Source organism: Stigmatopora argus, chromosome 5 (genome assembly GCF_051989625.1).
Source record: "Stigmatopora argus isolate UIUO_Sarg chromosome 5, RoL_Sarg_1.0, whole genome shotgun sequence".
Classification (NCBI taxonomy): Eukaryota; Metazoa; Chordata; class Actinopteri; order Syngnathiformes; family Syngnathidae; genus Stigmatopora; species Stigmatopora argus.
In genome coordinates this window covers 1669569-1694868 of record NC_135391.1, presented here as the reverse complement: position 1 = coordinate 1694868, position 25300 = coordinate 1669569, and the positions used below count along the sequence as shown (strand labels likewise).

Below are 25300 nucleotides of genomic sequence, written 5' to 3'. Positions count from 1 at the left end.
TTAGTTAATAGATGGCGAATTAGAAGAAATAAAAATGTTTTTCCAATCCAATATCCTGTTTTTGGTGTTTTTTCAGAGGGTTGGAACCAATTAATTAGTTTTTAGTTCATTTCTATGGGAAACGTTCGTTTAAGTTACAGGTAAATCGACATACGAGCTCAGTCTCGGAACACATTAAGCTCGTATCTCGAGGTACCACTTGTTTTTAGCATTTTGCTTTGCTTTCATGCAAACATTTGAGCGAGATGAAATGTTGACACTTTTGTAATTTGAAGGGGCTCAAATATCTTGGCTTCTGTGAGTTTTGATGAGGAACCATTGATTTCCGAGCGCTTTCATATAGACTCTTTAAAATATTGAGTCCATTATGTCCACTCCTATAATTGAAGTAAGCTTTAAGAGGACTCATTTTCAGGTTTTTTCGGACTTTTTTCCCGTGTTTAATTTGTCAATTTGCGCCATTACAAACACGCACCTCATTGCCTCCAAGTTTAACAATACTCTATTGAAACCTTTTCTTCCTGTCAATAATTGAAAGTGGTACAGCTGTTCACGGTCTCTTCGGTTGCGACGACGGCTCGTTCGAGTGATCCTTCACGAATGGCAACCGGACGGACGCCACGTTGCGGCACGGAAGATGCTAAGCGTCGGCGGTGCCGTGCACCCGCGAGGGTTTGGTCACGCGCTAATGGCTTTCAAAGTTTCCCGTGAAGACGGGAAAATGGAGGAGGCTGAATAATTGACGGCGGAGCATATGCGCCAGCCGTCGGCAGGCGTCACTCTGCCGAGACTTGTGCTGACAGCTGGGAGAACTTCCAGAATGTTCCGGAATGACGGACGTGCGCTTTGGACTCCTGACAGATGGCACGGAATTCACAAGTAGCTCACGCGCACCACGCTTTCAGTGCCTTAGCTTCAAACGGTAAAAAAAAAAAATGACTTGGGTTGCAAGGCGGAACGGTGGAGCGAGTGGTTAGCACGTCCGCCTCACAGCTCTGGGGTCTTGGGTTTGAATCCAGGTCGGTCCACCTGTGTGGAGTTTGCATGTTCTTCTGCGTGGGTTTCCTCCAGGTACTCCGGTTTCATCCCACATTCCAAAAACATGCATGCTAAGCTAATTCTATGCTAAATTACCCTTAGCTAGGAGTGATTGGTTGTCTGTTTCTTTGCTTGTGCCTTGTGATTGGCTGTCCTCCGATTGATCGCATCCCCCCGCCTCTGGCCCGAAGTCAGCTGGGATAGGCTCCAGCACCCCCGCGACCCTAATGAGGATTAAGCGGTTTAGAAAATGATGAGATTTAAAAAGGGGAAAATCAGGAAATATAATATCCATCTATAATCTTTATTTTGAATTTGATCTTAAAACAGAAAGTCGGCACTCCTGATTTACTTTGCTTTAAAGCACGGGTGTCAAAGTGGCGGCCCAGGGGCCAAATCTGGCCCGCCGCATCATTTTGTGCGGCCCGAGTAAGTAAATCATGAGTGCCAACTTTATGTTTTAGGATCAAATTAAAATGAAGAGTATAGATGTATATTATATTTCCTGATTTTCCCCCTTTTAAATCAATAATTGCATTTTTTATCCATTTTTTCTTTTGGTGTTTTAGGTCAAAAAGCATTTTGTAAAATCTAAAAATATATATATTTTTTTTTTCGGTTTTCCACTTTAATATTAAATATAATTAAAAAAAAATGTACTAAGAAAAAAAGTTCAAATAAACAGTTTTATATCTATAAAAAAACTGAATATTTAGGGCTTTTGAGCCAGTTCTTATCATCCAATTTTAAAAAATCTAAATATTATATCTAAAACGGTCCAGCCCACATAAAATCGAGTTGATGTTATTGCGAAACGCAAACAGCCCTTGCTTTAAAGGAAGGATTTGTGTCCAAAACATGGTTTAATATCATTTTAAAGTGACAATAGCACTTTTAAATATTTTTGTCGTTTAGCACCAGGAAAAAAACGAAATGTGCAGTTCGTATAGTTATTTGTAAGCAGATAAAGTTGAAACTATCCAGAAGAAAACTTAGCGCGATGAAGCTATCCAGTCCTACATTGAAGTTGTTGTGAAAACAAAGGAAGTCCGTCACGAAGAGTGGAAATGTCTTCACGTGGCAGATGGTGGCAGCTGCCCTAGCCATACCAGCAGTCTTATTAATTGATGAGCTTTAGCATTAGCATGTCATCCGCTAGGTGTCAACACGGGGACCGTGTTATCTCAAACCGTCCACCCCCATGGAGAAAAACGCCGGGCGAGGACCGTAGAGCGAGGGGGGCCCTTCCCACGGGCTCCCCGGTCCCCCAACGGGAAGTCGCCGCCCCAGATGTCGCCGCGGACGAGACCTCCAAAGTGACGGCGGGACGAGAGGAAGTCCCCGGAACGGTGGCGTCGCGAAGGAGGGTGAAAAAAGACGGGAGAAAATGCCATGTTCTGTCATTTACGGGCACCGGTGGCGCCTGGGCCGACAGATGGGCGGCGGCGAGAGCGGGAGGAGCGGCGGGACGATCTCGCTGGCGGGATTGTCAAGGCGGTGAATAATTTAGACGAGGAAAAAAAATGGGGAAAGGCTGGCATCTGGCATACACAACATTAAAAAAAATGGAGTAACTTGCGTAGTTAGCTTAGCTGCATTGTCATTCACAGCCAAAGCCGTGCGCTCCATCAAGTCAGGCATATCTGCGTGGAACTTTTTGGTTACATTACTGCAGTTAGCATCTGTGGCGCTAATAAGCTAAGTTAAGTTTTTTTTTTTTGTCGTTCCCGACGACTGCGGGATTGTGTCACGACGTCTTGAGTTATCACACGACAAAAGCAGTTCTAACAACGAAGCATGCTCCCTGTTGCTAACAGCTTTTATATTGTACTTCCATGTTTTCTTGCATAATAGAGCATTTCTTGTGTAAGTGGTCACAAGGCACTATAAAATAAAGAAATACACTCATTGGCAAAAACGACGGTACTACAGGCAGATATAAAATTAATTTTAAAATGGATTTTCACATTTTTTAAATCATTTACTTCTATATATATATATATATATATATATGTACATAAAAACTCAATATTTCATAATTAATTTAGTTTATATAGATATATATAAACTAAATTAATTATGAAATATTGAGTTTTTCATATGTACATACATATATATATGAAAAACTCAATATTTCATAATTAATTCAGTCATGTAATTTAATTTACTTTTAAAAAAATGTCATTTAAACAATGATATTTCTGAAGTAAATGATTTTAAAAATGTGTAAATCCATTTTAAAATTAATTTTAGATCTAACGGTGGTCATATACATATATATATACATATATACATATATATACATATATATACATATATATATATATATATATATATATATATATATATATATAATTTATTTTTATTTTTCCAGTAATACCATGAATAGAAACACATGAATTGGACCAAATCCAGATGACTTCACTGTCAAAATATGTCCTAACCTCGTCATTATACTTAAAAAATAAAATGATAAAATGTTGTTGTGATCGCATGTTGGGATCAAAAATGTCCCAAAGCTATTCCAATTCAAATTGTTTGTTATTGTGTCCTAAGCGCATCCAAAAATATATGCCTGCAATAAATCCCATTTATCCAATCATTTTTCTCTGAATCAGATGGCTTTAAAAAAAAGGAATAATAAATCATAGGATTACTGCATATGTACTGTAAGTATAAAAAGTAGAAGGGATAATCCTGCATTCCTGCTCACAATCCTACGCGTTTGATTGGATTGCAGTCAACGCGCGTATTGTCTTCGGGGATTAGCATGCGAGAGGAAAACCGTGCCACCTCAAATGTCTACTTGCATCTTTTCTTCTTTATAGACCATCTAAAGAGAAGTCATGGTAATGTCGCATTAAATGCTTTATTCTAATAATGTATTCACTATTTGATTTTCAAATAAACTCCTTTAGTCTTCTTTCTCAAGAAAAACAAATATGAGATAAAGATGCCTCTTCCTTTGATGTGGTATGTTCAAAAAGATCAGTTTTGCAATTAATCATTCTGTTTTATGATTATTATTATTATTACTGCGAGCACTGGGAGGAGCGTTGCATTTTTTCAGTATTTTTTTTCCTGTTAGTCAGTGCGAATGGCGGAGCAATCGCTAATACGAGAGGAGTATATACTACTTCTCGTTGGCAAGTGGTCGTGCGTTATTCTATTTTTAGGACATTTGTGTGCAGCATTTTGGGAATATTTTGAAGGGAAGACAAAAGCAAACAAGCCTCGATAGGTTGCATCTGAAAGTCAGGGTGGAGGCGGGGCCAATCGAGCCAACCCGGGAGAAGAAAGGTTTCATAATTTAAAACAAAATTACAATTAAGTTTAGTGTAAGGTTAGAGTAAGCTTATTTTTGAGTGTGTCTGCATTATAATCCAAGTTGATTTAAATTTGTTCATGTTATGTTACGAGCGCGTTGCCGTACAAAAAGTCTCTCTCTCCCTTCCGCGAAATCCGTCTAATTTTAGTACTATTAAACACATTTTAGTACTATTAAACCACTAGTTATGTGTTACTTTGTCAATAGATGGTGAATTAGAACAAATAAAAATGTTTTTCCAATCCAATAACCTTTATTTGGTGTTTTTTTCAGAGGGTTGGAACCAATTAATTTGTTTTTAGTTTATTTCTATGGGAAATGTTCATTTAAGTTACGAGTAAATCGACATACAAGCTCAGTCCCGGAATGAATTAAGCTCGTATCTCGAGGTGCCACTGTAGTACATTGGCGATCGAGGTCATGGGCGCCCTCGCCAATATTCCCTGAGCTAAAAATGAAAACGGACACTCACAAATTGGCGATAAGGACGATATAAATGTGGCGTACTTACTGTCCCACCTCGTAGAGCTTGGGCGCCGGACACAACAGGTAGTCATTACGCACGGTTCTTGGCTTGTGATCTACACAAAAAGAAAAGAACAACTATTCAATGTTTATGTTATTGGATCAAATCATTAAGACCGAGTTTAAAGCCCTCCATTTTGTATGTTTGTGTATACACGTGTCGCAGTCACGCCGGCCGGCCACCGAGGTCGTCGGTCTGGCCCCGCGACTGCCGGGGTGACAGACAAGACGCTGGCATCTGTCTGGCATATGCGGCGCGTGTTCCAGAGCCTTTTGAGACGCCCACCCCCACGTCCATAATTAAAAAACGTGGCCCCCGCCGTTGAAAAGGTCGCCACAAACACGTGCGGGGGAGTAAAAAAAAAAAACATTTAAAAGTGAGGGAACGGGGGAGCCTTCCCCCGAGTGGGCGATAGAACTGAGAAAGGACATCTGCTCGTGACAAGTTGAATCTTCAACATAAAAAAAAAAAAAGAAAAACAGAGAAAATATGCTGCACAACTATTTCAGTCAGGAGTCAGAAAATAACTGGTTTTGGCGCACACACAAAACGCGAGCTGCACAGAGCCAAACACTGTGAAAACAGACTGCAGACCAAAATAAGAGACGCGCCGACCCATGTATTGTACTTTGATAATACTTTCTTTAGGAATATGTGATGGTCGAAACTTTGAATTTTGTTGGCGGAGCGCTGAAACTTACTGAAAGTTTGCTGGTCCACGATGAAGCTGCAGACGACGTTCTCGGCGCTGCGGCCCAAGGCAAAGCCGTTCCCGCGTAGAACGATGTCAAAGGACTCTACAGAGGACATATTTGGGAGGGTTAAAAGGTGGCCGTGGTTGCAGGGCAACATGCTAAAACACCAGTAAACAATTACAGAGTTCCAGCTTGCGGCACTCGTGCGCTTGTTGATAACATTTCATTAAGCGCCAAACGCTGGCGAATTCCAGTGTGTTGACGAAAGCTGGATTTTACTGGAAGTCATCCCGTGTCCTCATCGCTCCATGTCCAACTCTGACTCGCCCATAGCCTTAGCCAATTGCTCCCCTTATTAATGATTGCAATACTCCTTAAGCAATTTAAAAAAAAATGTATAAATGCAATGGGGCACATATTTACTCCCATAGGGCGCACTTAAAAGTCTAAAATTTTCTCCAAAGTGGACAGGGTGCCCAATCAGTTGGTCCGTTTTTTGTATGCACTAAATTCAAGATTCTGTATTAATTAGCACGACACACAATCCCTTGTGTGCAATAACTTTGGGGTGTGCAATAACAATGTGCAATATCTTAGAATTTACCTTGCCCGGACATGACTTGTAATATATTTATGTATTACTTATTTATGTTTTTACTGGGAAAACACACTTTGCGGAGTAGCACCACCAATTTTGTTATACGCAGCTGTGTATGATGACAATAAAGGCTTTTGATTTGATTTAATTTGATTTCGCTCGTGTATGGGGCTGACAGCTTGACTTTTTAGGTACATTGCTTGCTGACATGCTATATTTATATAGTCAAAAGGCGGACAGGTGAAGGGGGAATGCGCATGCGCATATCATACTTAAAGCATGACAACATTAGCAGTCGACGATTACATTTTCGTCTGCTACCAGTGACCGAGATGATCCAGATTAGAGCCCAAATGGGTAAAACCAGATCGATTTTACAAAAAAAGTACTTTAAAAAAAATATGTACAAAAGTTGTTATACGGCGTACACAATTTGAAATGATCAAAAAGCGTATAAGTTGACAGGTCGCTCAGAAGGGAACCGAGACCACCTCGTTCTCCGGCAAGGTCTGGGACGGACGGACCACCCAAAGCTGCAGACCCCCCGACTCTTTGGTCCGGACCAAACAGGGCAGGTGAGAATAGTCCTTAAGATGTCTCAAACTTTTCACCAATCACCCCTGTCCCTTTTACCTAAACGTTCCAAGGCCCTCCCCCTACATTTTCAACTCCCACAAATCCCCAAAAGTTTGACAAAAATGTACTAAAACGCGCTCACCGTTGACGCAGATGCTGGAAGGTTCCACGCTCAAAATTTCCGTGCAGGACTTCTTCAATATCTGCACACAGACAAAAAAAATGGACGCCAGTGAACACCCGAACGTCACGTTGGCGCTGGGCTATCGATTGTGTCGGCTTGGGAAAACAGATTAAGGCGCAACACCTGAGAAACGTCTACGCCCTGACGGAGGTGGGGGGGTCGCCGCTGCCTTTTATGGGGAAATTATGCGAGGCTATTACATCCGAGGCTTGTATAAAAAAAAAAAAGCCGTGGAAGTTCCATTTACATATAAAGAGGCTTTGCGAGAGTCCGACTGTCCCCGTTGGATAAATCAACAAAGGACAAAGTATGCAAATGGCGCGTGGTTAAAACGAAGCATATTAAAGTGGCGGCGCTCGGACCTTTCGCCGCAAGTTGGGCGCAGCTTCCGGCTGACGGGCGGCGAGTATTGACTGCCGGGTGTGGGAAATAAATGTGACAGCGGGATAGGGGCGGCTACAGGAAAAAGGAAGTACAGCGTTTATCCCTGGTAATGACTTTCTCGGCGGGGCAGAGATAAAGACGAAAGACGTCCGGCTCGTTTGCCGTCACCAAAACCTGGACTACCGTATTTTCTCGCATATAAGCTGTAACAAAAAAAAAAATCTAGGGTACGGGTTACATGCTCACAAGACATGCTATACTCTTTTTTACCAGTAGATCTCGGGAAAGTAACATTAAGTATTTGTTGGTTATTTTCTGTTTTGCAGTAAGAAAACAACCATTACTGGATGAATTAATTCCTTGTGATATTGAGCCTAATAATGTGCTTTTGATTCATACAGTATCTCAGAAATAGCATGTGCTATGATTTTTCTTCAGCTTTTCCCTTCAAAGTAACACATTTGTACTCCCTATTAAAACCATGAATATGGAGGTGAAAATTGTGAATCAGGGGGCGGCTTATATGCGAGAAATTGTAAAAATTCAACCATTTTAAGGCAATTTTAAGGCTGATACGGTAAGTGGCTTTCCTCGATTGGACCAGTGACGACAACTGTCTTCAAATTTACTTATTGCTTCCTATGGGGACAATTTGTTGCAATTAAATGATTGTCAATCACAATAGGGAGGACCTGATCATGTATTGTGACTGAGTCACATGATTTTGAGAAACTACCCATACAAGTTCTCGATCCTATACCCAGGATTTTTTTTTCAAATATTTTTTTTGATGTATTGGTTTACATTTTTAGATAGTAACTCATTATCTGCCAATTCGTTTTGGCTGGGAGCGCTGACAGTGGTTGTTGAATCCCTGCCAGTCAAATTGGATTGGACGTTTCTTGCCGTCAATGACAGTGAAATATGATCACTTTCTGAGGCTGTTTATGAGTTGGGATAACAAAACGAGTCATAAGTCCAATGCAAAAAAATGCACCTACATTTTCAGCATATTTTATAATCCTTGTATATATATATATATATTGACACTATTGAAACAAACCTTTCTAAATGTCAAAAATAGCTCACTTTAGGAGATTTTTGATGTTTTTCTTCTGCGAAATCCCCCTTTTATAAGATTATACATTTGGACCGGCTCTATCTAAATTGGGGGGGGGACCTAAGACAATTAAATATAATACTTTTTCGCTTTACTTCATACATTTCTGGCCAAGTTTCAACATCTCCGAGTGACGGACAAAAATATGTGAGCGGGAAATCCCTGCAAACAATGTATCTCACACACACACAAAAACACAATACCGAAATACAATCACAGCCCAGCTATGGCAAATGATCTCACACACGCACGGGGAGTGTATGTGGGTATTTGACGGCTGACTCGAGGATCTCCATTAGCGCTGTGGGTGAAGTTGGGTACAGGAAATGAGCTGTTTCCGACTTTTAAATAAAACACGGAACCTGAAAGACGGACAGAAGGAGGAGGAGGAGGAGGCCCACTTACAGAGTTGATGATGCCTTTTAGCGCATGGAAGCCATCTTTGACAGGAAACACCTGGTCCTTGGTGTCGGCGATGTCCACGAGCTGCGGAAGGGGACAAGACGTGAGGACGGACGGCGTCTCAGCCTTCGCTTCGAAGCCAGCGATCGAGCGGACGGACGGGCGACGCGGCAGATGGCCCAAGAGTGGCGCAAAGGGAGACTAAATGTTGCCTTTGTTTGGGACTTCGCAGGCACGGGATGCTTACCCACGGTCGCCATGGTTACAGAGGGGGGACAGGACGCCATTTGACGTTGGCCAAAAAGGCGGCCGGCGGACTGGCTCGCTTTTGAATCTTGTGCGAGTGAATCAATTCGCCATCTATGCCATTGGCGTCCAATGAAATGCTGACTAAGTGGACCTTTGGATCCAATCTTGGCATTCATCTAAATTAGGCCTGCGCAATATATCGTTTGAACGTTGAGTTTTGTCCTTTTTTTGGACATGAAAACTTTTTTTTGCTTAATAACAGCAATCTTCATCATTCGGAGTTGAGCCTCAATTCCACGATATTACATTAGATTAGATTAGATAACTTTATTCATCCCGTATCGTTGCTATCGCAACTAACACTACTAATGATACATAGTACAGCTACTAGTGACTAGTTTCCGATTTTATCACTAGTATCTCTACTAACGGTCGCATCACTGGTAACGCTATTCTTGTTTTTGCTAGTATTGCGACTATCGTATTTGTTCCTTCGTAGAAACTAGCCGCTAACGCCCCGAATAGCAACGTTTATCGATTGGACTACTATTTGCATTTTAAGACTTACTTCCAACCGTCCCTCGCTTGCAAAAGCCTTTATCTGTCAAAAAAATCATACTTACATTACATTGGCTTGTGTCACCGCCATTTTTTCTGTTCTTACTTGAATTTTTTGCTCGTGCTCTGCGGTGGGACGCGACCCGAAGCCCACCCGTAATGAGATCACGTGACATCCTGTAATTTCAGCCTATTTCGACCAGGGCGGGGTGCGAGAAAATGGGTCAGGAGAGCCACTGGAGCGGGAAGGGACCAAACCTACCGGAGGGGCTTTTATACTCCGTTCGCACGGCCAACGTAACGAGCCGAACGCAGGCTTATTGGGTCAAGAAGTCGGCCCGCTGTGCCGTTCGTGTCGAGTAGCTGTTAGGCTAGCCCAGCTATTGTGTTTTGCATGGTATGTTAGCATTCGGCTAAGCGTGGACTCACCTGCTGCTCATCAAAGTCTTTGATCCCCACGCAATAGACGCGAGCGCCGTACTTTCTCGCTTCGTCCGCCTGCAAAAAAAAAGGAAATCTTTTAAAACAAGGGTGTCAAACTCAGGTTGGTTCGCGGGCCGCATTAACGTCAACTCCATTTCATGTGGGCCGGACCATTTTAGATCTAATAGATTTTTTTTAAATAAATGGATTAAAAGAACTGGATTAAAAGCCCTGAATATTCAGTTTTTTTATAGATCTAAAACAATGTTTATTTGACCTTTTTTATATATATTTTTGGATTTTACAAAATGATTTTTGAACTAAAAACACAGAAAAAATGGATTAAAAAAATTACAATGATTTAAAAGGGGGAAAATCAGGAAATGTAATATACATCTATACTATTCATTTGAATTTGATCCTAAAACAGAAAGTCGGCACTCATCATTGACTTTCCCGGGCCACACAAAATGATGCGGTGGGCCAGATTTGGCCCCCGGGCCGCCACTTTGACACGTGCTTTAAAAAAAAGAGAACGGTGAGGTTGGAAAAGGACGAGCTAGCTGGCTACCTGCTTGATGGTGAGCATGTGAACGTAAACTTCCAGCTTGCCGTCCGTCAACGCCAGGATGATGCTGGACGACTTGGCATTCTGCTTTTGGATCTGCTCTGTGGCCTATGGGGTGAAAGGTCAAAGGTCACGGTCATTTCCCGTGGCGTTGACAGCGCATTATTTGCAAGATCTCTGGGGGAAAGTCCACGCTGACCTCTCGGAGACCCTCGTGCATGTACGTATCGCCGGCTGGAGAGACGGCGCGCAGTTTATCCAGGCCTTGTTCGATCTCGTACCTTCACAAAAAAACAGTCACGTGTTGATAGGATGAACTTAAAAGTGTGTTTTTTCGTGCTGAATTTTGGATGAAAATCCATTTGTGGTGTTAATTTTGGGGCTGAGGTTTTGCTAGGAAATGGTAGCAAGGTTAGGCTAACGGCTAACTCACCGATCCCCGGTCAGCGGGAGGAGGACGGACGCTTGAGCCGAGAACACGATGAAGGAAACTCGCATTCTGGGACTGATGGGGGGAAAAAAGACAACAATGAGTGAATTTTGCTGAAAAAAAGTTCTGTTGAGAAGATTTTCTGCTCTTTTTGGGCCATAAAGAGTGATTCTGAGACTGTTTTTTCAAGGCAAAAATACATTTTGGCAATACTTTTTGCAAGTTGCTCTCTATTTTTATGATTTTTAGGTTAAGATTTGTAAATAAAAAAAGACTTGGTATGGCAGAGGGTCATTTGTTGGGCAGAAAAAAACATGTTCATGTCTATAACTACATTGATTATCATTATTTTTACTTGACTAGGTGATTGCTAAACTAATTGGCTAAAGCATCATTATAATCATTGTGACCCAACATATATTCAAAAGATAAGTGGAATTTGTCTTCTTTTGTTACAGTCGCTGGAGTCTTATAAGAACAAGCCCCTCCCACAAAAAGTACATTGTATACAAACCACATAGTATATACTACCTGGCAACATCAGGACACTCGTATCGAACAATGTTAGCCGTGCAAGTGACCCAACAATATGACGTAGCGCTGTTAGCTACAATTTAGCTCATCTGAGCCCAATAGGATTTCTACACAAGACTATATTTAGGATTTTTTTTTTTCGTTTCATAAGCAGCTTCTTTTGGCCTGAAGGAAGTCGCAGCTAACATGTTGTTGTCGCAATGAGTCACGTCCTGCCATGCAAAAATATGTACACAAATATGTACCTGACACTTTGACGCTTCGCCGGACAACGCCACTTGCGTCGGATCGGATGACTAAATGTTAAAAGTCCGTCGCGTGTGGGTATTCTTGAACATTTTTTTACCACTTTTCAAAAAGGACATTCGCACGGCGTGTTCCTGTTGGAAACAAGATCTTAGTCTTTGCCAAATTAAGAGCTTAAGTCGTTCCGACACCTGTTCCGAATTCAACGTCAGGCATGTTAAAAAATAAATATTAAAAAAGGGGACATTGATTTTAATCCCTAATAAAAACACAAAGATATCCGTGGTGTTGTCAGTAATTGAAATAGTAGAAACAAAAAGGAGGCACATTTTGCATTTGGAACCAATGTTTCATATTTCACATATATTTCTGGATTGTTTTTGCTTGAGTGTGATATTTAATGTTAGTGTCCAATAGGCACCAACCCGAATTTTAAAAATGGCTGGTATTGTTGCTTCCATTAAAGGGTTAAATTTAAAACGTACAAAGTAGTGTAGTGTAGCGAGGAATTAAATGGTAATACCATATTTTCTCGCATATTGGCCGCCTCTGCGTATAAGCCGTACCCTTACAATTGCCTTAAAATGTATGTTCACGTTTTATGCAAGATCCGTTTTTTTTTCTTCTTGAATTTCATTCATAGACGTCAAAATTAATTTTGTTAAGCGTTTTATCTTTTCATCTTTTCTCTATTTTGAAATAAATGACCGTTTTGGCTGCATTGTCTTGCGTTACGGTACTTTGTCTTTGTCACCTTGCAGTTTTGTGCATGTCAAGTCGAATTTGTGCGCATATAAGCTGTACCCGATTCAGTCTTTTTTTTTTGCGACAAATACGGCGCATATGCGAGAAAATACGTTAATAGTCGGATGGGCGATGTTCGTAAAGGCAGATTGAAGGATTAAAAAGGGTGACTTTTTTTGAAAAGGCGGGATGGGAAGCTTGTTGGAAATGTTTGAAAGTATGAGGCGACTTGTATGTTTTGTTCCCTTTGTGTGAAACGTGTCAAAGAGAATCGCAAATGAGGACATATTGGGTGGAAAGACAAAATGTGACACTTTTGCTTTGCCGGGCGTGAAGTTGCAAAAGCAAAACCACGCCGGCCGACTTCCAGCACTTCTCGCGGGCCTTTGTGGGAGCATAAGCTACAGAGATTTGGCACAGCGCTTTACTTTTAAACTTCTTCCCTTTTAACTTTGGACGTTTTGCTTTCTACATCCAATGAGATTCCTCACGAAGCATTCCGACAAGGCGATCGTTTGTTCCTGGTTGAAAGAGAATTTAAGGGAGGCATAAGAGTCCTATTTAATAATACAACTGCCTTGTTGTCACTCCTGAAATGTCAATTTAGAAAATAATTCCAAATTTAACTTTGAAAATAAATTCAACAAGAGACAAGCTTGAGTTTGTCTCTTTTAAAAGTGTTTTTTCATCTTTCTTTAGAGGTGTAAAGTCAAAGTCACAAAGGTTTTTGATTTTTTTGTTCCATTCTCACTTCAATTTCATAAGAATTAATTTTTCAAATACAATAATTAATTAGAAGAAAATATATTTATATATTTTGGAAAATAGCACATTTAAGATACAAATCTTTTTCTACCATTTTTTTCAACATTTAATGCTAAGAAAAAACTAAAAGTACACATTTAGAAAAACACCACATTTAAGAAAAAAAATGTTTTTACCTTTTTCCCCAAAAAAATATTATACACTAAACATTGAATTTAAGTCATAAAATTATTACTTTAAAAATATCCGTCTTGCCACTAGTGAGAGTACATTTTTAAAATCACTTACCTGGAAGAATTAAAAAAACAAAACTTTCTACACAAAAATTTAATTTAATTTAATTTAATTCCGACAACAGATGACCGACTTTTCTTAAAATATCCATCCCCGAAAAAGTGACGTCAGACATTGACGACGTCAGATATCCTAAATGTGAAATGAAGACCACCGCGAATTCCCACCAGGCTTGCCCAGAGCTAGCGTAGCCATTAGCCACACGCGGCGGAACAGAAGCGCTCACCGTGTGCGGGAATCTTCAACAGACTGCCCTGGCCGCTTTGCGCTACTCTAACTCTACATTGTGTATGTTGTTGCCACTTTAGGATTTAGATTTCCTTACATTATTGCGACATCTTAAAGAATTTCAAATTTCCAAGAAGTAGCCGCATCCCGCGAGAAATTCTTTGAGGAGCTTGGGCAGCTTGTCCAGTCGGCTCCTAATTGTACATTGTCCGTGTTTTTGGTGTGTGTGAGTGTGTGTGTGTGTGTGTGTGTGTGTGTGTGTGTGTGTGTGTGTGTGTGTGCGGTGGCGGTGTTTGGGGGGGGGGGCTTGGTGCGGTGGCCACTCCCGTGGCAAATGGCCGTTCTCACAGCCCAGAAGAGCGGCCGACTCTGCCACCCACTCCCACCTGCTGCCTTTGCTATTTTCTTCAGGCGAGCGAGCGGCGCTTCTGGCGGGTCCGCCGCCACCGCCGCCGCCGTCTGTCCTGTAGCCGAGCTGGCAGCCGGCGCTCACACTTTGGAGACGGACAAATTTTTTGGGTCCGAGGAGGACGGCGCGGCCACGTCCTCCGTAAGCGTTTTTCGGCGGACTTGCGAAAACGTGACCAGGGTTCCAGCCGGGACACAAATGTGCCTCTGATTGTTTTTTTTTTTTTTTTTACTTTAGACTCTTGGCGGTCCTACAAAAGTTACCCAAAGACTTTTTTTTCATGGAAAATAGAATGTCGAGGGAATAAAATGATATTCGCCATTATTTCTTGTGCACTTTTCAAGAATATATTTTGGATTGGATTGGATAACTTTATTCATCCCGTATTTGGGAAATTAATTAATTAGGAAAACATTAATTTAGGAAATTAATGTTCATTTCTGTCTGTAAAGCCTTTTGGACTCGGGATTATGTCAATAATATCCCTAAAATCTGCCGGCCTTCCCAGTTTAAATTAATTTAAGGTCTATTTGAAGGAGCACATTTTAAGAAAATTGTACTTTGTTGAAAAAGATGGCTGTTTTACAATTTTTTAATAAATATATTATTATAAGAGCTACAAAGACGTAAAATTTAATGTATAATAATGTCGTAAGAAGAAACCGAAAAATGTATAATTGTACTATGCGATGTGTTTAGAAGATCGAAATCGGGCGGAAAAGGCTATAAAGCAATAATTTTTCAAAAGAAAATAAAACTTTTTATTTAGTAATAAATTGCCCAAGTACTGGATCGTCCAAATCAGCTGATTTGTTCTCTAATTATAATATCATCGGGGCAATTCTGCTTCCACTCACGAGTTATTCAGTCATTTCCAAATATTTGGTGGTATGACCACGTTATTATTCAGTAGAAGGACAACAAAACCATCCAAATGGACAAATTGTAAGAAAAAAAAGAAACAAGAAAAATGCAATAAATAATGAAATCAGATGACTGGAAGTGAGTGACTCACCTGACAAATCTGTCTGTAAGATTCCTGACAAAAGAGTAGATTTCAAACCAGTCATTGGCGACGCTTCCCGACCTGAAAGAAAAGAATTAATCACATTAATTGATCAATTAAGCCATCTTGATTATCATTTTCTTGACTTACACACTGTCACTGGACATTTCTGCAAAGTTTGTTTCATTGATATAAATATAAAGTACTTTGTATGTATATCTTTTGCAGCGTATTATTTGGCGGATCGATTCCGATCCTCTGAAAACAACGTGATTTACGATCACACAATCGGATTTGGTACATCTTACAAACCAAGATGGCTAAAATGCCGACCGCTGTTGTCAGCATTCTTTCATTTTATGGGAGGAGAGTGTACTGGAAGAAATGAGTGACTCGGGGGAGTCTTGTCGGGGTGGACACCATCAAATGAAATGAAAAACATCTTGCGGGAGGGAGCCGCTGCTGCTCGGTGATGCAACGTTTCCTTCCTGCCTTTGCGGAATTGGCACAAAGGCCACGCTTGAACTTGATTTGGTTTTGATGTGAGACCCCTCCCAACAGATCACGAGGTCCCGAATCCAAGACAATCGGCATCCGTCCACGTCACGGTGCGGACACAAACCAGCTGGCGGCCCATTTTGGGCCAAGTAACTGTGATCTGTGACTAAATAAAAAAAATCCCTTTTGCATTACTTACTTCACTGCAACTTGGCACTTCATGTTTTTATTTTGTGGGGAGGGGATTTTATTTATTTTTTTAAGTTAGAAAATAGTCACACTTTTAAGAAAGAAAATAGGGTCAGGAAAATGAATTTACATTTACATGATAAAATGTTTCACAAGAAAAAAATAGCATTGCATTGCAACACATTGCTTTGAAATGCAATCATTCTAAAACGCAAAAAATAGTTATTGTATGAGATAACGTTAAATATCAAGCAACATATTTGTATGATTGCTTGTGATGCATTTCCCAACAATTATGGAACTCCTTATTTGGGCAACTTACATTTGTAGCAGCATAATGAATTCTAAAACAAATTTGCATATAGCATCTATTAGCAGGCCAAAACGTATGTTGTGATGCATTACTGTATTTTCCAAAAATTACAGAATGCCTTATTTGGGCAACTTAGTTTAGCAGTACAATTTTAAATTCTAACACAAATTAGCATGTATTAGCATCACTCGCTGCCAAAACGGACTTTGTAATGTATTGTACCAACATTTTCCAACAACTACAGAATTCCTTATTTGGAAACCACCATTTTGAATTCGAGCGCAAATTAGCATGCATTAGCATCACCCTATGCCAAAACGTACTTTGGAAACTACCATTTTGAATTTCAGCGCAAATTAGCATGCATTAGCATCACTCAACGCCAAAACGCACTTTGTAATGTTATGTACGAATATATTTTCAAACAATAAGAGAATTACTACTAATTTTGGACAACTTATTTCGGCAGTAGTCTTTCGAATTCCAAAGCAAATGCGCACATAGCATGTATTAGCATCACTATATCGCAAAATGGCGTCCCATAGTAATAGACAGTAATAAAAGTTGAAATATTTCAAGACTGGTATTAGAATAATGTTGGACTTTTTGACCAAAGCCATACTGGTACGAACGCCTGCCATGTCCAGCTGACCAAAGCCACTTTGGGGCATAAAAACAAAAACAAAACATAAATACGTACAACGTCCCAGGCTATGGAACCCGGCGTCCATTTTATCACTTACTTGTCGAGGACAAAGTAGAGGTCATAGGCTCCATGGCAGGATGCTTCCTCCGCCCAGCCCGTCGAAGCTCCAACGCCCAGCAGCAGCAACACTGCGAGGGCGGCAGCACACCACCAGCGTTGCCCGAGGACGAGTGGAGTCGTCGGGGCGAAAGGAGGCGACTCGGTGGACATTGTCCAACGCTTATTTGGGCTCATTGGTGGACAACGACAGGTCGACGAATAGCCAACTAACTACATGTTAGAGCACCTCACTAAAGTTGCACGGCCACATGTGAAATAGAGGAAATTACCGCGGAGACGTCACCGTTGTTGACTCAGAGAGTTTGCATACTTGCATGGTCGCCGAACTCGGAAGTAACTCAAATATTGGCGTGGGAACGGCGACAAATGGAGGAAAATGGCGTGTTAGAAAAGCAAACGAATCTTGAAATAAAGTCCGACTCAAGTTCTCAAGTTTGGAGGCATTCAGGTCCAGCTCGGATTTCGGACAACAGTAGTTCATGCAAACTGGGAAAGGGGACAATCCCAAAACCACAGTGGATCAGCAACGTCTTTTTTAGGAGGAATATTTATGAAAATGTATCAAATGCCCGTAGAACCTCCCTACTAAAGGCATGGATTGTTGAAAAAAATAAAAATAAAATCTATACATTTCTAGCCCGGAGTCATTGTGTTAAATGAGTGTCCTAAAGGGTTAATGTTTCATTTTCAATAAGGACATCTGCTACGCCCTAAATGGCAGTGTTATCAATAACATTTTCATCAAAACATTCCAGTCACGCGCTTATGGCAGTCTTATCAATAATATTATTTACTTTGTAGTGTCTATTTGCGCAGGGAAATTCCCCCTAAATGTGTCATCAGTATTCCATCTTGTTCAAACGGGTTAGCAATAAAAAACTGAGGATGTGACGACGATTAAAACATTGATTTCCACATTCATGTCCTGTATTGCAAACAGTCAAATGCCATTAAAACACACAGTGTGACTTTTTAATATTCCTATTCCTATGCAACGATAAAAAAATGATATGAAAGAGGAAGTGGAACCATAATAAGTTGGATTTCTGTTGAATTGACGCATATGTTAGCAACACAAGACACGTGCCTTCAAATTGACTAATAACTGATTATAATGCAATAAATACTCATGTATTTTAGAGAAAAAAAGGAAATGCAAGAATATAACAAAAACATTGAGTTGAGTTGTTTGGGAGAAAAAAAATTAAACAATAACTGGTGGCTCTTAAAATGTGTACATAAAGGAAATGACAAGAATAATTTAGTCGTGTAATGTTTGAGGTCAACAAATAAAATCATAAATCGTTGGCATGAATATCTTCTAAGAAAAATTCAACTCTTTTTAAGGACAAAAAGGCAAATAATTCCAGAATCAGTTAATGTTAATGTAAAGGAAAGGTTTACTACTTTCCTGTTTGTTAAAAAAAAAAACTTACAATTTTGCAGTTAAAACTGCCACATAACAACATGCTTAGTATTTTACATAAAGTTGTAAGGTTACTTTTTGCTCCCAAAAATGTCATTATTGGAGAAAACACGAGATATTTCCTTGAAAAATGCAAAAACAAGGAAAGAATGACCAAACTTAAAAACATTTTTTGGGTCCGGAGAACTGGGGAAATACTTTAAGACTGCCAAGCGCTAAACTTGTACCTTTTAAAGCTGAACTTTAAAAAATTTCCACAACACATTCCCTCATGGTTTTTCATTTCCCGAGCCGCTTGAGTTGTCAAACAGGCGCGCTCATTCCCGCCCGTGCGCACCCACACCTCCGCCGCAGCTAATTACGGCTAACACACCTCATCAAATGTGAACATCAACACAGCAGTATAATTATCTGGCAAATCAACGTCTAATTGGATGTTAATTACTATGTTAATTCCTCTGCGCGCCTTTCGCGGAATCCGACGGCGCGCAAGCTAGTCTTTTTTACCGTGGCGGCTAATTCCCGCCAGCGCCGAGGCCATTAAACTCACCGGCGGGAAAAACGACGGCGAACGTCGACAAGAACAACAGGAAAGCTCGTTGGAGAAAAAAAAAAGATTGGTCGCCAGCTGGCACTGAGCAGATTCATTGTTTTCTTTTTGTGAAGACAGAAAAACCACAATATCCGAAAGTTTAGCATCCCAAAAATGCTATGCTAACGTTAGTTGCTATACATTGTTAGCATACTCTGTGAATTATTGTTTTGAAATTGAAAGCGTGTGTTTACACGACATGATTTTGAAATTCGGAAAGCCACGACTTTTCATTTGTGATTATTTCATTTAAAGGGCTAGCGTGGCAAAAGAACTGGCAATAGTCGCCATATTAGTTTGGCTAATGAGCGTGAAAATGACCTGATTGGACATTGCACCACACAAACACCAGGGTTTGATGGATGGACGGCATTTATGTGTGGACTGGACTCTTCTGTTTCTACGAAACACGTCGTTAGCAACAAACAGGCATTTTCCCCACGCTCAGCTAATTATGAATTATTGAAGTCATTACGCTTTGTCCTTAGCGCTAATATTTACTTTGCGACTCCTTGCTCGCTGCATGCTAACCGGTAACATTTTGTCTCCCTGGGCAAAAACAAAAACAAAACTCGCGTGATGCTTGTCAGGGTCGGGGGTGCTGAAGCCTGTCCGACACGACGGTTAAGGTCCAAATCTCTCAAAGTACCCACTCAGGTGACAGCAGACATGGAAGTCATTTTTTACCTGTGACCTTTGACCTCTCCCCGGCCAAAATTTGGCCTTAACTCTTTCACATTTCTAGACTATCCTGCAAGTTTGGCACTAATCCTCATTCATCTTGAACGCAAAAATACATATGTGACCTGTGACCTTTGACCCCGCCCAAAATTCGACCAACTTTTTCGTTACGAGGCCATCCTCCAAGTTTGGTTCTAATCCTCTTAATCTGGTCTTTATTTATCTTGAATGCAAAAAGAAGCATGTGACCTGTGACCTTTGACCCCTGGCCAAAATTTGACCTTTGACCTCCGCCCAAAATTTGACCAACTCTTTCACATTACGAGATTATCCTGCAAATTTGGTACTAATCCTCATCACCCGGTCTTCATTTATCTTGAACGCAAAAATACATATGTGACCTGTGACCTTTGACCTCTGCCCAAAATTTGACCTTTGACCTCTGCCCCAAATTTGCCCAACTCTTTCACATTACGATATTATCCTGAAAGCTTGGTACCAATCCTCTTCACCCGGTCTTCATTTATCTTGAACGCAAAAATACATGTGACCTGTGACCTTTGACCTCTGCCCAAAATTTGACCAACTCTTTCCTACTACAATACTATCCTGCAAATTTGGCCCTAATCCTCTTTATCCGTCCGGTCTTTATTTATCTTAAACACAAAAATACCTAAGCTCCGCCTTCTGTCGGTTTCGCCTACTGGCCTACAGACGTACGACAAAATTTTGAAAAAACGAGCGATTCGTCGGGGTGACGGCACGATTTCCACGAGTCAATTCCAGATTCTCCGGCTTGGGAAAATACCTGGAACTCTTTTCATTTCCGGGGAAAGCGGGCGAAAAGGGCATCCATTAAAGTCCCTGTGTAACGTCCTCGCCGCTGCTACCGCCGCCGCCCCCCCGAGTAATTGCTCTTGATTCCCCCTTTGTGTTTCACGCTCGACTCCCCCCCGACGTCCGGGCGGGCGGATGAAGACGCGCTCGCTGACAGGTCGCCTCGTGATGAACAAATTAAGGATGGACTTTGCCTTAATCTGTCTGGAAGCTTCTTTTTGCGGGCCGCCGTCTTGGCCGCTGACAGCCGCGCTCGCCGCAAATTGGACTTGAGGGAAGTCGGCGCCGTTTAATATGAGGAGGGGGGCGCCGAGGGGAGGGGGGTGGGCGTACAGGTGATGAAGTCGTTGCCGCGGTACCGTTTTTCTTGTTGCCGTGAGAAGCGATTTAGAGAAATATTAACGTTCATATCCGGCGTCATTCGTCACCCCGCGCACGCCGTCGGACAAAAACATGACAGAAATGTCAAATTACGGGATGGATTCAGTATGTAAGAACATTTGGGGGGAATAAAAGGAAGTATATTATTACACGGAAAAAATATTGTCTATAAATTATAGAAAGTAAAGGCAAAATAATAAGTGTATTTTTTTAGTAATGATAAAGTAACATTCATAAAGTAGAACCGTACACACAAAAAATTCTAAATAATTTTTTGGGCAAGAAAAAAAGTAATGGTGGGCCCTGCAAAAAAATTAGTATTATTTAAAGCAAGGGTTCCGCATTAACGTCACATTTTTTATAAATGGATTAAAAGCCCTGAATATTCCGTTTTTTATAGATCTAAAACAATGTTTATTTTAGCTTTTTTTTAAATATATTTTTAGATTTTACAAAATGATTTTTGAACTAAAAACACAGAAAAAATGGATTAAAAAATGACAATTATTGATTTCAAAGGGGGAAAATCAGGAAAAGTAATATACATCTATACTCTTCATTTTAATTTGATCCTAAAACAGAAAGTCGGCACTCATCATTTACTTTCTCGGGCCACACAAAATGATGCAGCGGGCCAGATTTGGCCCCTGGGCCGCCACTTTGACACCTGTGATTTAAAGTAATGACTTTGATGAAAAATTAAGCTAAAATGATTAGGCTAATGTCGAAAATCATTTAAAAAATAGCAGGTAAATATCATATAAAATATGAAGGAAATAAAGCAAAAAATAGATGTTTTTTAAAAAGGGAATATTGTTTTGAAATCTAAAAGAAATAAATCTTCAATATGTGCCTGCGTGGGTTTTCCCCGGGTTCTCTACTGCATCCCCAAAACATGCTAGCTAGGCTTAATTGTCCCTAGGTGTGTGTGTGCGTGTGTGTGTGTTTGTGTGCGTGTGTGTACGCGTGGTGTACGCACGTGTGTGTGTGTAAGAGAAAATGATTGTCTGGCAACCAATTGCAGTTGTACCTATCCTACTGCCCGTCGTTTGCTGGGATTGGCTCCAGCACCCCCGATAAACAGCATGTCAAACAAACGAATGAATACTTTTGGATGATTTTATGACTTAGATTGGATTAGATTAGAATTTTATTTCATCCCGTATTCGGGAAATTTCTTGGTTGCAGTAGCAAGACAGACACAGAAGACAATGTAGACCTAGCTAAAAAAAAAAAGAGAAAATAATAAATATCCATAAATAATAACTCGTAATGGAGAACTTTCATTTGCCCAAAACGGCTCCCTCAAAAGCCTTCAAGTTCAAAACGGCGCCACTTTGAACACGCGTGATCAACGTCAACGTCCCGCTGACTGAATGAGTACGTGAGCGGGGGGGCGGCTTTCAAAAAAAAAGAAAAGCGGATGAGCTGTGGCTTCACGTGTCAAGAAAGCGCCACGCTGATGGCGGCTGATTGCCGAGGAGGCCCGCCCACCCTCCTGTCCCCCGGGGGGACCGCAGCACTTTTTTTTTCTTTTCTTCCGAGAAGCAGGAAGTGTTTGAGACGCCGGGACGGGCGGCGAAGAATCCCGAGGAGCTCGTGGCTTCCCTCCGGGGTCGGCTTCATCTCGCCGATGTTTTGCCAGCCTGTCACCGATGTGGGAACGGTCGCTTTGGCCGTGTCGTTCTTTTCTCGCTCACTCGACCCCGCTTTCAACTTGGACGATGCCGCATTTACGAGTCAACACGCTTGTCGATGGAAGTGGGCCCTTCAGGGGCACCTGGGAAATTCCAGCGTTCTATCTCCATGGGCCGGACAAAAATACATTTGCGCTTCCTTTGCACGTTGCTAATTTGGCGAGGATAAAACGGTCTGAGCGGGAAATGTCGGTATTTTTGTCAAATCGAGAGGCGGAAATAGAAGATATTTACGATTACGTAATAGACGCATTTGTGTCGGGGTGCTCTCTCTCTCTCTCGACCCAATTTTCAACTCATCACACAATAAGGACAACAAGTTTACTGTTTTCCATTGAGTCATACTCTTCTTTATCTTGCATCATTGGTTTCAACTATGCAGAGGCAAACCGACAATTTTTGTAGCAGAATTTGAATAATTTTGGTTCTGTGTGGTCCTTGATCATTTATTTTGAATACCCTGAATATATATATATATATATATATATATATATATATATATAAAGGGTATTAAAAATTAATGATCAAGACCCATAAATAAATAAATAAATAAAAGCTCTGATAAGTCCTACTGATTTTAATATATTTTATTTTATTTATTTCTATTTTTATTTTTATTTCAAATCTTTTTGTACATTTTTTCATTTTTGTTTTTTTAAAATATTTTTTAAGGGTATTCAAAATAAATGATCAAGAGGCACACCGATCCATAATTATTGAAAATCTGCCATAAAACTTGTCGGTTTGCCTCTGCATAGTTGAAACCGATAATGGAAGATAAGAAGGAGTATGACTCAATATAAAACTCAATTTAAAATGAATAGGACTTGTCGTAGCTTTAATTTTTCCCCTTTTTCATCCTTCCACACGTAAAAACGATCTGGTCTTCACTAAGTCCAAAGACTGACAAAAAAAAGTTGTAAATCAAGGACTTTGGCAAATCCTGTCACTAGCCTGGCACTTCCGCGGACGGGGCCCCAAACACGCCCCCCCTATTGGCAGCCGAGTGGCGTTTGCGTTTGAGCTAACGCGACTTGAGCGAGCGGAGCGGCGGCTCAACGTCCAGCCAAATATTGCTGAGATTGGCCCGGGCGTGCTGGTACCGTTAAGTGCGGCCATTAATCCCTCACACGGGCCCACCCATCAGCGCTGTCGCAGACCCTTAATGTGACATTAGCGAGCCTTTGGAGACGAGAGCAGGACCGGCCCATGGAAGGGGGGCGGTGGTGGAGGTGGGGGTCCGGTTTTTCACAGTCCCACCGCCTCACCATCCATCCGAAGCTCTTATGTTGGCTCTTGGGAAAAACGGATCGCCGTGGTCGCGTTAAAAAAGTGGACCGGGACGGGACAAAAGCGAGGGGGAGGTTGTGGGGGGGGGCTCGTTAGCATGACGAAGGACACTCGGATGACGAGCGAGTCTCGGACAGACTCCGACTTTAGCCTCGGCGAGCCCGTTATTGTTCATTGAGCGATCGAGAACTTTTCAAAAGTCAGTGGAGCCCATCTGGTGCTGGAGGAACTCCATTTTGTTTACATTTTAGTATTTTACTTTAGTATGAACTCGTTGGGTGGATGGAAAAGTCAAACTTGCTGTACGTAAGGATTTGTTGTTCAATTTCAGGTCGCTGATTGAAACTAGCTTCAGGAAATGTATTGCCAAAAAAGGATAAAAATGCCATAAAATACCGTATTTTTGGACTAGGTCGCAGTTTTTTTCACCGTTTGGCTTAAGGCTAATACTCAAGGGCCACTTATATATACTATTTTTTTTTTTTTATTACTGAAAAGCCTGTTATGTTGTATTTTTTAGGCTATAATTAGCCCCAAAAAAGTGTAAAGGTTACTTTATTTAGCTTATTCTTCTCCATTTAACTATTTTTACTTTAAATTATGTTTGTTCTTGGTTTCCAAACAAATAAAAAAATGCTCTAACTTTGTTGCCGTTCAGCCAATCAAACGTAGTCAAATCATTAAAGGGGTTATAAAATAGTACAACAAGTGACTTGAAATATAAATCTAGAAATGATCATAAGTTCTGGTTGTGATGTCACAACCCCAATTTCTGGGGGAAAAGTGGGCGTTCCCTGTTTAATGTTTTTGGAAGGAATAACAATTTTGAGTGCCAAATTCATGTTGAAAATGACAGACAACAAGATTGTGTAGATGTCCTGGTACATTGCTTGCTGATGCGCTATATTTATATAGTGAAATGGGGGAAAGTGTGAAATGAAATGAGAATATAATGCTTAGATCATGAAAATATTAGATTAGATTTGAACTTCGTTTCATCCCGTATTTGGGAAATTCCCTTGGTTGCAGTAGCAAGAAAGTCAGTAGCAAGCACAGACACAGAAGACATTGTAGACCTAGTTTAGAAGTCGACGATGACGTTTTTGTCTGCTACCGGTGACCGAGACGATCCGGATCAGAGCCGAAATAGGTCAAATGAGATCGGTTTTACAAAAAACTTACTTTAAAAAATCCCATACAAAAGTTGTTATACGGCGTACACCATTTGAAATGATCAAAAAATGTATAAAATACTGTCAGATCAAAGGTCACATGTGTCAAAGTGGCGGCCCGGGGGCCAAATCTGGCCCGCTGCATCATTTTGT

General features: G+C 40.9%; 1 protein-coding gene across 1 annotated transcript in view; it reads right to left on the bottom strand.

The window, feature by feature from the left end:
* Positions 1–17559, bottom strand: part of antxr2a (ANTXR cell adhesion molecule 2a) — a 50784-nt gene extending 33225 nt beyond the window's left edge. The window contains exons 1-10 of the mRNA XM_077600903.1: positions 17049–17559; positions 15315–15386; positions 11083–11154; positions 10849–10930; positions 10653–10757; positions 10088–10156; positions 8855–8935; positions 6904–6964; positions 5594–5689; positions 4878–4947 (exon numbers count right to left, since the gene is read on the bottom strand). Of these exons, the coding sequence (XP_077457029.1) occupies positions 4878–4947; positions 5594–5689; positions 6904–6964; positions 8855–8935; positions 10088–10156; positions 10653–10757; positions 10849–10930; positions 11083–11154; positions 15315–15386; positions 17049–17245 (905 nt within the window). The 5' untranslated portion in view covers positions 17246–17559. The remainder of the gene's footprint in view (positions 1–4877; positions 4948–5593; positions 5690–6903; positions 6965–8854; positions 8936–10087; positions 10157–10652; positions 10758–10848; positions 10931–11082; positions 11155–15314; positions 15387–17048) is intronic.
* Between the last annotated feature and the right edge of the window lie 7741 nt (positions 17560–25300).